The sequence below is a fragment of the Pleurodeles waltl genome, chromosome 5, assembly GCF_031143425.1.
Source record: "Pleurodeles waltl isolate 20211129_DDA chromosome 5, aPleWal1.hap1.20221129, whole genome shotgun sequence".
Classification (NCBI taxonomy): Eukaryota; Metazoa; Chordata; class Amphibia; order Caudata; family Salamandridae; genus Pleurodeles; species Pleurodeles waltl.
In genome coordinates this window covers 576,867,194-576,881,771 of record NC_090444.1, presented here as the reverse complement: position 1 = coordinate 576,881,771, position 14,578 = coordinate 576,867,194, and the positions used below count along the sequence as shown (strand labels likewise).

General features: G+C 45.3%; 1 protein-coding gene across 2 annotated transcripts in view; it reads left to right on the top strand.

The window, feature by feature from the left end:
* The window catches only part of XPO1 (exportin 1), a 717,353-nt gene that overhangs the window by 244,251 nt on the left and 458,524 nt on the right, over positions 1 to 14,578 (top strand). For both annotated transcript variants that reach the window (XM_069234402.1, XM_069234401.1), the window contains exon 9: positions 13,431 to 13,550. In XM_069234402.1, coding sequence (XP_069090503.1) covers positions 13,431 to 13,550 — 120 coding nt within the window. The remainder of the gene's footprint in view (positions 1 to 13,430; positions 13,551 to 14,578) is intronic.

The window sequence follows — 14,578 nt, the reverse complement described above, 5'->3', positions numbered from 1 at the left end:
TGCACTGGTACCCTCACCTATGGTATAGTGCACCCTGCCTTAGGGCTGTAAGGCCTGCTAGAGGGGTGTCTTACCTATACTGCATAGGCAGTGAGAGGCTGGCATGGCACCCTGAGGGGAGTGCCATGTCGACTTACTCATTTTGTTCTCACCAGCACACACAGGCTTGTAAGCAGTGTGTCTGTGCTGAGTGAGGGGTCTCTAGGGTGGCATAATACATGCTACAGCCCTTAGAGACCTTCCCTGGCATCAGGGCCCTTGGTACCAGAGGTACCAGTTACAAGGGACATATCTGGATGCCAGGGTGTGCCAATTGTGGAAACAATGGTACATTTTAGGTGAAAGAACACTGGTGCTGGGGCCTGGTTAGCAGGGTCCCAGCACACTTCTCAGTCAAGTCAGCATCAGTATCAGGCAAAAAGTGGGGGGTAACTGCAACAGGGAGCCATTTCTTTACAGTGTTCTTTCACAAATAAATTGTACAGCCCATCATAATTACTTACACCACTGCCTTGAATCCAACCATCTAGTGTTTTCACTGAGTAGTCTACAAAGTCAACCCAGGTCTGGCTCGAGGATTTTTGAGCCCCCCTGAATCTAATCCTATACTCCTCAGTGGAGAATCCAAAGCCCTCAATCAGGGTACCCTTCATGAGGTCATAAGATTCTGCATCTTGTCCAGAGAGTGTGAGGAGTCTATCCCTACACTTTCCTGTGAACATTTCCCAAAGGAGAGCACCCCAGTGAGATCTGTTCACTTTTCTGGTTACACAAGCCCTCTCAAAAGCTGTGAACCATTTGGTGATGTCATCACCATCTTCATATTTAGTTACAATCCCTTTGGGGATTTTCAACATGTCAGGAGAATCTCTGACCCTATTTATGTTGCTGCCACCATTGATGGGTCCTAGGCCCATCTCTTGTCTTTCCCTCTCTATGGCTAGGATCTGTCTTTCCAAAGCCAATCTTTTGGCCATCCTGGCTAACTGGATGTCCTCTTCACTGGGGCTATCCTCAGTGATTTCAGAGGTGTTGGTCTCTCCTGTGAGGGAACCAGCATCTCTGACTATTATTTTAGGAGTCAGGGTTTGAGGGACCCTGTTCTCCCTAGATAGGACTGGTAGGGGGGAATTTTCCTCCAAGTCACTATCCTCTTCCTCTGAGTTGCCACCCTCAGAGGGGTTGGCCTTTTCAAACTCTGCCAAAAGCTCCTGGAGCTGTATTTTGGTAGGTTTGGGGCCCATTGTTATTTTCTTTATTTTACAGAGTGACCTTAGCTCCCTCATCTTAAGATGGAGGTAAGGTGTGGTGTCGAGTTCCACCACAGTCACATCTGTGCTAGACATTTTGCTTCTAAAAGTTGGAATACTTTTTAAGAATCTACAACTGGTTCTAGAATCTAATTCAAACTTTTACAAACTTTTAAACTCTAAAAGAAATGCTAAACAGGATCTAACACAAGGCCCTAGCAGGTCTTTTAAGAATTTAGAAAACTTTTCAAATTGCAAAAATCAGTTTCTAATGACAATTTTGGAATTTGTCGTGTGATCAGGTATTGGCTGAGTAGTCCAGCAAATGCAAAGTCTTGTACCCCACCGCTGATCCACCAATGTAGGAAGTTGGCTCTGTATGTGCTATTTCAAAGTAAGGAATAGCATGCACAGAGTCCAAGGGTTCCCCTTAGAGGTAAAATAGTGGTAAAAATAGATAATACTAATGCTCTATTTTGTGGTAGTGTGGTCGAGCAGTAGGCTTATCCAAGGAGTAGTGTTAAGCATTTGTTGTACATACACATAGACAATAAATGAGGTACACACACTCAGAGACAAATCCAGCCAATAGGTTTTGTTATAGAAAAATATATTTTCTTAGTTTATTTTAAGAACCACAGGTTCAAATTCTACATGTAATATCTCATTCGAAAGGTATTGCAGGTAAGTACTTTAGGAACTTCAAATCATCAAAATTGCATGTATACTTTTCAAGTTATTGACAAATAGCTGTTTTAAAAGTGGACACTTAGTGCAATTTTCACAGTTCCTAGGGGAGGTAAGTATTTGTTAGGTTAACCAGGTAAGTAAGACACTTACAGGGCTTAGTTCTTGGTCCAAGGTAGCCCACCGTTGGGGGTTCAGAGCAACCCCAAAGTCACCACACCAGCAGCTCAGGGCCGGTCAGGTGCAGAGTTCAAAGTGGTGCCCAAAACACATAGGCTAGAATGGAGAGAAGGGGGTGCCCCGGTTCCGGTCTGCTTGCAGGTAAGTACCCGCGTCTTCGGAGGGCAGACCAGAGGGGTTTTGTAGGGCACCGGGGGGGACACAAGCCCACACAGAAATCTCACCCTCAGCAGCACGGGGGCGGCCGGGTGCAGTGTAGAAACAAGCGTCGGGTTCGCAATGTTAGTCTATGAGAGATCTCGGGATCTCTTCAGCGCTGCAGGCAGGCAAGGGGGGGATTCCTCGGGGAAACCTCCACTTGGGCAAGGGAGAGGGACTCCTGGGGGTCACTTCTCCAGTGAAAGTCCGGTCCTTCAGGTCCTGGGGGCTGCGGGTGCAGGGTCTCTCCCAGGCGTCGGGACTTTAGGTTCAAAGAGTCGCGGTCAGGGGAAGCCTCGGGTTTCCCTCTGCAGGCGGCGCTGTGGGGGCTCAGGGGGGACAGGTTTTGGTACTCACAGTATCAGAGTAGTCCTGGGGTCCCTCCTGAGGTGTTGGATCGCCACCAGCCGAGTCGAGGTCGCTGGTCCCTTTGGAAGGCGTCGCTGGAGCAGGATCTTTGGAAGGCAGGAGACAGGCCGGTGAGTTTCTGGAGCCAAGGCAGTTGTCGTCTTCTGGTCTTCCGCTGCAGGGGTTTTCAGCTGGGCAGTCCTTCTTCTTGTAGTTGCAGGAATCTAATTTTCTAGGGTTCAGGGTAGCCCTTAAATACTAAATTTAAGGGCGTGTTTAGGTCTGGGGGGTTAGTAGCCAATGGCTACTAGCCCTGAGGGTGGGTACACCCTCTTTGTGCCTCCTCCCAAGGGGAGGGGGTCACAATCCTACCCCTATTGGGGGAATCCTCCATCTGCAAGATGGAGGATTTCTAAAAGTTAGTCACTTCAGCTCAGGACACCTTAGGGGCTGTCCTGACTGGCCAGTGACTCCTCCTTGTTTTTCTCATTATTTTCTCCGGCCTTGCCGCCAAAAGTGGGGCCTGGCCGGAGGGGGCGGGCAACTCCACTAGCTGGAGTGTCCTGCTGGGTTGGCACAAAGGAGGTGAGCCTTTGAGGCTCACCGCCAGGTGTGACAATTCCTGCCTGGGGGAGGTGTTAGCATCTCCACCCAGTGCAGGCTTTGTTACTGGCCTCAGAGTGACAAAGGCACTCTCCCCATGGGGCCAGCAACATGTCTCGGTTTGTGGCAGGCTGCTAAAACTAGTCAGCCTACACAGATAGTCGGTTAAGTTTCAGGGGGCACCTCTAAGGTGCCCTCTGTGGTGTATTTTACAATAAAATGTACACTGGCATCAGTGTGCATTTATTGTGCTGAGAAGTTTGATACCAAACTTCCCAGTTTTCAGCGTAGCCATTATGGTGCTGTGGAGTTCGTGTTTGACAGACTCCCAGACCATATACTCTTATGGCTACCCTGCACTTACAATGTCTAAGGTTTTGTTTAGACACTGTAGGGGTACCATGCTCATGCACTGGTACCCTCACCTATGGTATAGTGCACCCTGCCTTAGGGCTGTAAGGCCTGCTAGAGGGGTGTCTTACCTATACTGCATAGGCAGTGAGAGGCTGGCATGGCACCCTGAGGGGAGTGCCATGTCGACTTACTCGTTTTGTCCTCACTAGCACACACAAGCTGGCAAGCAGTGTGTCTGTGCTGAGTGAGAGGTCTCCAGGGTGGCATAAGACATGCTGCAGCCCTTAGAGACCTTCCTTGGCATCAGGGCCCTTGGTACTAGAAGTACCAGTTAAAAGGGACTTATCTGGATGCCAGGGTCTGCCAATTGTGGATACAAAAGTACAGGTTAGGGAAAGAACACTGGTGCTGGGGCCTGGTTAGCAGGCCTCAGCACACTTTCAATTGTAAACATAGCATCAGCAAAGGCAAAAAGTCAGGGGGCAACCATGCCAAGGAGGCATTTCCTTACAGGGGCCTAGTATCTAACCAGGTCATCAGCGCAGCGGCGGACGGGCGGATTTGGCTGCGCATGGGTATGCGCACGGAATCTGCGCTAGGAGGTCTTCCTGGCTACGGCTCACGGGTCTGAAACAGGAAGCACAGCAACGCATTTTAAACCTCCCATTCAGCGGGAATTCGTTGTTCGGTACCCACGCGGATGAAGAGATAGCCCGAATGAAAAAGGAGGTGGACACTATGAGGGCAATGGGCCTGGAACGTAAGAAAGACTTCAGGCGGAGGTACAGGCCGTACGACAGACGACCATTCCAGCAGAGGGTTCAAACCCCTCACTGGTCTCAGAGGCCACAACAACGACAGGGACGTCCCCTGTTTCAGGCACGTAGACCCACAAGAGACCGAGGGGCAAGTAGACCTCAACAGTCTACAGCAAAGACACCAACAAAGCAATGAAGCATTGCTTCCCTCAGCACTGTGCACCACTCCGGTGGGGGGAAGTATTACGCATCATCTTCACGAGTGGCACTCCATCACAAGAGACAAATGGGTGCTCAATATTGTCGAACATGGCTATTCTCTCCTTTTCAAAAAACCTCCGCCACACTTGCCGCCAGCAAGATGTTTTCCTTCTCATCTCAGCCTGCTACGCAAGGAAGTTCTTGCACTCCTACAAAAGAAAGCTGTAGAAAAGGTTCCTCCGGCACAAAAAGGAACAGGGGTGTACTCCCGTTACTTTCTGGTGGCGAAAAAAGGTCAACAGGGCATCTTCAGGCCAATTCTGGACTTATGGCTCCTGAACAAGTACATAAGAAAACAGAAGTTCAGGATGCTAGCCCTTCACCAGATTGTTCCGCAACTGCATCAGGGAGACTGGATGTGCTCCATCGACCTACAGGATGCATATTTTCACATCCCAATAGCATCCAAACATCGGAAATTCTTACGTTTCCAGATAGCGTCACAGCACTACCAATTCAGAGTCCTACCATTCGGCCTGAAGTCTGCACCCCGAGTCTTTTCAAAATGTGTAGCAGTGGTAGCGGCACATCTTCGAAGGCAAAAAATATTCGTCTACCCCTACCTGGACGACTGGCTATTGAAGGCTTCCTCTCCGGATCAGGCGAGAAAACATCGAGACATTGTACTAAGAACTTTCGAGTCTCTAGGTCTTCAAATCAACCACAACAAGTCAACCTTGATTCCAACACAAAACCTCCACTACCTGGGAGCTATACTAAACACAGAGCTCCAAAGAGTGTATCCTTCGGAGGAACGACTTTTATCAATCCACAGGAAGTGTCAACAACTATTAACAGCCGATGCACCTACTGCTCGTCAGGTGACATCGCTTCTGGGCTCCATGGCTTCATGCATCTTCATTGTCCCGAATGCCAGGCTACACATGAGGCCCCTTCAGGAGGCATTAGAGAACAACTGGAGCCAAAAGACTGGTCGCTGGGAGGACAGAGTAAGACTACCAGCAGCGGCTTTTCAATCACTACAATGGTGGATGCACAGACCTCACCTGTCGATAGGTTCTTCGTTTCACCAGACAATTCCAGCCGACACTCTGGTAACGGATGCGTCTCTTCAGGGTTGGGGTGCTCATCTGGGTTCCTTCCAAGCTCAGGGTCTGTGGTCCGACAAGGAAAAGAACTATCACATACAAGGAGTGCAGAATTATTAGGCAAGTTGTATTTTTGAGGATTAATTTTATTATTGAACAACCATGTTCTCAATGAACCCAAAAAACTCATTAATATCAAAGCTGAATATTTTTGGAAGTAGTTTTTAGTTTGTTTTTAGTTTTAGCTATGTTAGGGGGATATCTGTGTGTGCAGGTGACTATTACTGTGCATAATTATTAGGCAACTTAACAACAAAAAATATATACCCATTTCAATTATTTATTATTACCAGTGAAACCAATATAACATCTCAACATTCACAAATATACATTTCTGACATTCAAAACAAAAACAAATCAGTGACAAATATAGCCACCTTTCTTTGCAAGGACACTCAAAAGCCTGCCATCCATGGATTATGTCAGTGTTTTGATCTGTTCACCATCAACATTGCGTGCAGCAGCAACCACAGCCTCCCAGACACTGTTCAGAGAGGTGTACTGTTTTCCCTCCTTGTAAATCTCACATTTGATGATGGACCACAGGTTCTCAATGGGATTCAGATCAGGTGAACAAGGAGGTCATGTCATTAGATTTCCTTCTTTTATACCCTTTCTTGCCAGCCACGCTGTGGAGTACTTGGACGCGTGTGATGGAGCATTGTCCTGCATGAAAATCATGTTTTTCTTGAAGGATGCAGACTTCTTCCTGTACCACTGCTTGAAGAAGGTGTCTTCCAGGAACTGGCAGTAGGACTGGGAGTTGAGCTTGACTCCATCCTCAACCCGAAAAGGCCCCACAAGCTCATCTTTGATGATACCAGCCCAAGCCAGTACTCCACCTCCACCTTGCTGGCGTCTGAGTCGGACTGGAGCTCTCTGCCCTTTACCAATCCAGCCACGGGCCCATCCATCTGGCCCATCAAGACTCACTCTCATTTCATCAGTCCATAAAACCTTAGAAAAATCAGTCTTGAGATATTTCTTGGCCCAGTCTTGACGTTTCAGCTTGTGTGTCTTGTTCAGTGGTGGTCGTCTTTCAGCCTTTCTTACCTTGGCCATGTCTCTGAGTATTGCACACCTTGTGCTTTTGGGCACTCCAGTGATGTTGCAGCTCTGAAATATGGCCAAACTGGTGGCAAGTGGCATCGTGGCAGCTGCACGCTTGACTTTTCTCAGTTCATGGGCAGTTATTTTGCGCTTTGGTTTTTCCACACGCTTCTTGCGACCCTGTTGACTATTTTGAATGAAACGCTTGATTGTTCGATGATCACGCTTCAGAAGCTTTGCAATTTTAAGAGTGCTGCATCCCTCTGCAAGATCTCTCACTATTTTTGACTTTTCTGAGCCTGTCAAGTCCTTCTTTTGACCCATTTTGCCAAAGGAAAGGAAGTTGCCTAATAATTATGCACACCTGATATAGGGTGTTGATGTCATTAGACCACACCCCTTCTCATTACAGAGATGCACATCACCTAATATGCTTAATTGGTAGTAGGCTTTCGAGCCTATACAGCTTGGAGTAAGACAACATGCATAAAGAGGATGATGTGGTCAAAATACTCATTTGCCTAATAATTCTGCACTCCCTGTAAATCTACTGGAGCTCAGAGCGGTCCATCTGGCTCTCAAATCTTTCTCTCCATTGGTTCAGGGGAAATCTCTCCTAATTCAGACAGACAATACAACCCCAATGTATTACCTGAACAAACAGGGGGGAACAAGATCACTACCTCTGTCTCGAGAGTCCCAAACGATAGACATTCCCCTGGCCAGGAGCCAATGCCATATCACAGCGATACACCTGCCAGGTCAGCAAAACGTAGAGGCAGATTTCCTGAGCAGATATCTAGAAGACGCGCACGACTGGGTCCTACACGACGAAGTCGTCGAGGACATCTTCGGTCAATGGGGTCGACCCCAGTTGGATCTCTTTGCAGACGAAGCAAACAAGAAATGCCCAGACTTCGCATCCAGGTTCTGCCGTCCGGGATCTCAAGGGAATGCCCTGTTGATCAACTGGTCAGGGATATTTCTCTACGCCTTTCCACCGATTCCCCTCATACCGGCAGTAATCAACAAACTTTACAACTCCAGAACCAGAATGATTCTGATAGCGCCACAATGGCCCCGCCAATTCTGGTACACGGATCTACTCAACTTATCGGAAAAACCTCACAGGAGGTTGCCGTGCAGACCGGATCTCCTGAGCAGAATGGAAGGCAGAATCCTACATCCCAACCTTCCCTCTCTGAGCTTGACAGCATGGCTCCTGAATTCCTACAGTATGGGCACCTAGGGCTCTCACAGGAGTGCATGAACATCTTGAAAGAGTCAAAACGACCTTCCACGCGGCGTTCTTACGCTTTTAAGTGGAAGAGATTTTACATCTGGTGCTCTCAACAAGGTATAAATCCCATACGAACTCAGGAGGATTTCATACTGTCCTATTTGCTTCATCTGGCGAAGTCTGGTCTGCAGGTATCTTCTATTAAGGTTCATTTGTCTGAAATTACAGCGTATCGTAAGTCGCCTTCTCAGGAATCCTTCTTTACGATACCTGTAGTCAAGGATTTCTTAGAAGGCTTGAAAAAGGTTTTTCCTCCCATTCGGAGACCTTCTCCATGGGAACTGAATGTAGTCCTGTCAAAACTTATGGGCCCTCCCTTTGAACCTATCCACAAGGCCTCTTTACAGCACCTTACGTGGAAGACGGCTTTTTTGGTGGCCATTACTTCAGCGAGGAGGGTCAGCGAAATTCAGGCTCTGTCTTGCAGAGAACCGTACACGGTTTTTCACGATAATAGAGTGGTTCTGCGAACTCACCCATCTTTCCTTCCGAAGGTGGTGTCAGAATTCCATATCAATCAGACTATATCTTTACCGACTTTCTTTCCCAATCCGGAGACTCCGGCTGAGAAAGCATTGCATTCTTTAGACTTGAAAAGAGTGCTGAAATTCTATTTGGACAAAACAAAACCGATTAGACATTCTAACCATTTGTTTATGAATTATGGTCATTTAAGAACAGGAGAGGCAGCGTCTAAACGAACGATATCAAGATGGATTGTGTCTTGTATTGTTAACACTTACCAACTGGTTAATAAGCAATTACTGGCTAGGCCAAAAGCGCATTCCACAAGGGGAAAAGCGGCTACTGCTGCCCTCCTTAACAATGTACCAATTTCCGAGATTTGTAAGGCTGCTACATGGAAGTCTGTGCATACCTTTACTAAGCATTACTGTTTAGACTCGGATGCAAGAGCGGATGCCCAGGTGGGGCAGGCCTCTCTTAGAAATCTATTTGCATGAATATGTATTCTTTCCTGCACTTCTTTCAGACAGTCCGCAGAGTTTAGGGATGGGCTTGCTAATCTATTCAATGTTTATGACTATTGATGAGGATCCCCTGTAAGAGAAGGATAAGTTACTTACCTGTAAATCCTAGTTCTCTTCCAGGGGTATCCTCATCAAAGTCATAAACAACCCACCCTCCTCCCCGGACTCAAGTCTCCTAGAAGTGCAGGACAGATTATCTTTCTGATCAGTTACACAGATTGTCACCGTAAAAAAGTACTGACCTAACTGTGAACCAACTGTCACCTTCCCTTCACCCCTGAGGCATGGTGGGATACTGGAGGTGCTCAGGGTCTTAAAGGCACGGTGCCAAAGTTTTTATGGTTCTCCTGTGTTAACCTGCATGCAGCCTATTGGCTAAGAATGCTTCATTGTTTTTCAATGTGGTTTTTTCTATTTTTCTCTGCTATTTACTGCTGTTTACTTCCCTAAGTCCAGTTTTTGGGGCTTAGGTAGATATTTATGATCTATTGTGATTTTATAATATAAAAAAAAAAAAAAACTTGCATAGAAATAAAGCATTTTAGCCTATTTATGATTATAGCCTGCATTGCTGTTTTACACATGATAATATGTATGTATTTTATATATATATGCTCCGGGGTCCCCGCACAAGGGCGGGAATATTCAATGTTTATGACTTTGATGAGGATACCCCTGGAAGAGAACTAGGATTTACAGGTAAGTAACTTATCCAACTTGTACATTTGTAAATTTGTAAATATATATATAGTTTTTTACACACATTATGTACATACATACTTAATACATTGCATGGGCACCTTTACTATATTCACAACTCCTACCTCACCCTCTGCGGGGGGAAGACAATCTAAGATGGAGTCGTCCCCCATGTGCAATGGAGCCGAAAGAGGAGGAGTCCCTCGGTCTCGTGACTCGAAGACTTCTTCGAAGAAAAACAACTTGTAACACTCAGAGCCAAACACTAGATGGCAGGATAATGCACAGCATGTGAATCTGCTGCGTCTCATGCCACGAACAGATGTACACTGTGTAAGTGACATTTTCCACATATATATAGATCTATATATTTATCTATCTCACTTAGATTTAGTATATACGGAGCTGACTTCCTGCACTGGTTTATACATGGAAGGCACCAAATGTGCCCTTCAAAGCATACCAGTAGCTTGGGGAGGCTACCCCTTTGAAGCTATGTAACACCTTTTTCTAAAGGGAGAGGGTGTTCCCTCCCGCTCCCAAAGGAAATCCTTTGTTCTGCCTTCCTGGACTTGAGCTTGTCAAGTAGCAGGAGGGCAGAAACCTGTCTGTAGGATGGCAGTAGCACAGGCTGACCAGGAAAACCTTGCAAACTGGTAGGAGCAAAGCTAGGGGTTCTCCAAGGAGCCCCCCCGAGTGCATGGAATCATACAACTAATACTGGAAACAGTTTTGGGGTAGGATTCCGACATGTTTGATACCAAACATGGCCAGGTTCGGAGTTGACATTATGTAGCTGGACACAGGTAGTGACCTCTTTCCACTATACGGGTAAACTGGCTTACCTGTAAAAAAAAAAACACTCTCACACTCACACACTCTCTGTATAGGGATGACTTATAGTGACCTAGTGGAGTGACTTGTAGTGAAAGGGTACATGCACCTTTTCATGCAGGCTGCAAAGGCAGGCATGTAGATGCATTTTGCATGGGCTCCCACGGGTATCACAATACATGCTGCACCCCATGGGGAAACCCTGGTGTCCCAATGCCCTGGGTAGGTAAGTACCATATATTGGAGACTTGTATGTGTGCACCAGTATGCCAATTATGCGGTGTGGAAAGTCCTAAGCAACCAAATTTAGAGGTAGAAAGCACAGTCCCCAGGTTCCTGGTTAGCAGGATCCCAGTGAACAGTCAAAACACACTGACAGCAGGCAAAAAGTGGGGGTAACCATGCCAAAAGAGGGTTATCTTCTACAGTCTGACCTCTACCATGCAGGAAATCCCTTGTTCTGCTTCTCCGGCTTGAGCCTGGCTCATGAGCAGAAGGGCAGAACAGTGTCTGGGGTCAGCAGCAGCATGGGCTTGGAGCTGGACCCCTAAAGCTGCACAGCCTGAACTGAACCAGAGTATATGGTATCGGGCAGCGAGCACTGGAATTGGTGTAGTTGCGTGATTCCAACATGTTTGATACCAAACATGCCTAGGTTTGGATTAGCCATTATGTAGTTGTACCACTTGTGTTTTGACCAGTGTCCACTATATATCTTAAGAGGGCTTTCTTGCACTTGCATTGTCCAGGAATTTGCCTAGGTTCTGTAGGTGTGCCCTGCTCATGCAGGGGTTCTGTCACACTTGGAGATGTGCACCCTGCCCTTGGGCTGAAGGGCCTGCCAGAGGGGTGACTTATAGGGTCTAAGGGCAGTGGTTACGTTTGGTAGCAAAAGGGTGCATGCATGCTTTCACACAGGCTGCTATGGCAGGCCTGCATACACCGTTTGCATGGGCCCTTATTGGTGGCCTACTACATGCTGCAGCCCATAGGGGACCCTTTGTGTAATAAAGGTTTCTAGGTACCATATACTAGGGACTTGCATGGGTGCACCAGTATACCAATTATGGGTGTGAAAGGTAACCAACAACTAAATTTAGGAGAGAGCACTGGCGCTGGTATTCTGGTTAGCGGATTCCAGTACACTACAGTCAGAAACATACTATCACCAGGCAAAAAAATGGAGAGGGGAGGGGGGAGTGGGGGAGTACAACCAGAACCCAGCTTACTACAAGCAGCGGTCCTTGAAAGACCCTTCACCCACCTCCACCAAGATGGAAGCAAAGCATCAAGATGGAAAGAAAAGGAAGAAAAAAAAATCTGGAGATGGCAGCTAAAGGTGGGAGCTTCCTGGTGAGTGTATGCAACATCACAGGGATCACCAAATGGAGGATCGGTCGACACCCCAAAACAAAAAGCAAAAACAGAAGGGCTACAGAAAAGTGGAGATATCTGAACCCAAACACTAGATGGTGTGGAATAATGCACGTATGTGAATCCAGAAAATTCCTGAAAATGCAAAACTAAACAGAGGTTAACTACTTCATTTTTCAGTAATCCTCCCACTCAAGTGGAGCAAGTTTCCTACAGTTGAGACTAGTCTTAAGATGCTATTTTAACAGAGGGAAATGCTTATGGAAATCCAACCACATGCTTGTCACCTATTATGTCCCAGTCCATACTTTTGCCTACTTTCAAACAATTTTTGAGATCCATAGTGTCATATGTTGTACAATGTTGGTAAGGTCTTGATTGCTAGATATAGTTCTTTCTATTAGTTGCTAAATTTTTATTTTTTCATTGGGCATTATCTTTAAGAGTGTGGTTTCTATAGCAAGTCACCCTTATATCGCACTGTCATTTAGAAAGTCTGTTTTGCAGGAGTCAGCACTTCTTGCCTACAATTAACATTTGTTAAAGCCTAGGCTGTGAAGTTAGGTTTCATTTTAATGAAAGTCCTACAGTGGCAGAAGAAGGATGTTTAAATCTTAAGTGATTCCTCTTTTGCCTTTTATTTGTGATTGAGGATTCTGATATTGCCAGTACATGTCACAGTGGAATATAAAAACTACTGGCTTAAAGAACCTTATGGAAATCATTGATATTGATTCTGCATTTTAGGATGTTTTTTTCTTTTGGTTTTCCTGTGTTTTCTTTTTTTCTCTTCGTGCAGTGTTGTAAGTATTGGCTCACCAAATGAATAATCCAAAGCATTCTACAAAGATTAGTCTGAGGGTCCCTGAATTATGTACGCTTAATCTGAAATAACAGATTAGCCTTTAGTTTTTGATAAATGGTTCTGTATATTTACATGTTTGAGTTTGTTCAGGGATCGCTGTCAACAGGCAGCTGAATTCATACGTTAATGAAAATTATTACTTGGCTAAACTAGAATTTCAAGTAAGCAACTTTATCGTACAAGTAAATATCTTACTTCCATGTTTTTATACAAAGCCCTATGTAGTGTGGGGCTGGTTACCAGCACCAACAAGCTATCTACAGTCCAATGAAAATAATCTGTAGTATTTTGGGGTGTGTGGAGTATTCCATATATTCTGCCTGAATTTGTTGCTGTATAATACCCTTTTCTCCTGCCATGCAGCGCTATAGATGAACTTAGCTGAATTATGAAAGGTCAGGATTTCTTGAATTAAATCCTTACTTTTGCCTTTGTGTTTAAAATACTGTATGAATGGGCTTTCCAATTAGTTTTATTTGCTGTGACGTTTTTTTTTCTTCTTTTTTTTTTTTAGATAAAATGAATGTTTTCAAAACAGTTTTCACTATTCTATTTAATGGTTTCTTTACAGGAAAATTCACAAAATGCCCCACTTGTTCATGCAACTTTAGAAACCTTGTTGAGGTTTCTTAACTGGATTCCACTGGGATATATATTTGAGACAAAGCTGATTAGTACTTTAATATACAAGGTATGATCCTTTCATATTTTTAGTTGAAACAGACAATACATCAAAATGCTTATGTAGTTTGTGTGTACTTCTAAACTATGACCTTCACCCAGCAACTTCTTGGACTTATACAGTAGTCTTAACCAAAGCTACACTGTTTGAATATTAATAATCTGAATGCCACATTTTTAAACTTTGTTTGAATTTCAGAAATTGGGTTAGGTGGTGTGGTTGGGAGACCTCACCATGTAATGTCACAACCTTTATCAGGTCCACTTAGATTTCTTTAAGTAATCCCTTAAGTCGGTCCTGAAGAGTGAGAGTCAGTCAGAAGAACCACTTAGGTCAAGGAATACAGTAACCTTGCGGTTTTCAGCAGTCTCAGGTGCTCAGTGTCTCTTCCTCTAACTTGATCCAGCTAAGAAGTGGTTTTGCTGCTGGTGATGAAGGATGCTGGAGATGCTGGAGATGCTGCAGAGATGCGATGAGTATGCCTGGGGCCCACTGTGTTATCCACATCCTCAGGGGTCACCTTTGGTCTTAGTGTCAGGCAGTGCACGGCTAGAGTTCAGTGCCGGTCCAGTGGCCACTAGTCAACTTCTTTGCTGGTCCCAGCGTTTGTTGGTAGTTGAGTTTCTTTCTTGTAGGGCATCCAGAGTCCATTTCAGCATCTGTGTAGGACACTGCCTCTATATGGTTCACTTAAAAGAAGTACACTGTGCAGAGAAACCAGTGAATCTCCAGTTGGTTGACGGAGGCAAAAGTAGATAATACTAATGCTCTTTTGTGGTATTGTGAGCGAACAGTTAGATTTATCAAAGGGCAGTTTGAAGCATGTGTTGTAGGTAATAAATGAGACTCTCTCTAAGAATAAATCTGAGGAAATTTAGAAAAACACTTTATACATTTTTTTTAAACCAAGAACTTCGTAAAAGAGTAAGTACAGCTTTGGTTATTATTTCTTACAGGTAAGTAAAGAGTTGAAAATGATGGATAAATGTAAGTACAGTCAGTTTTAGGGTTCACTTTCTGGGCTTAGAGATGTAGGG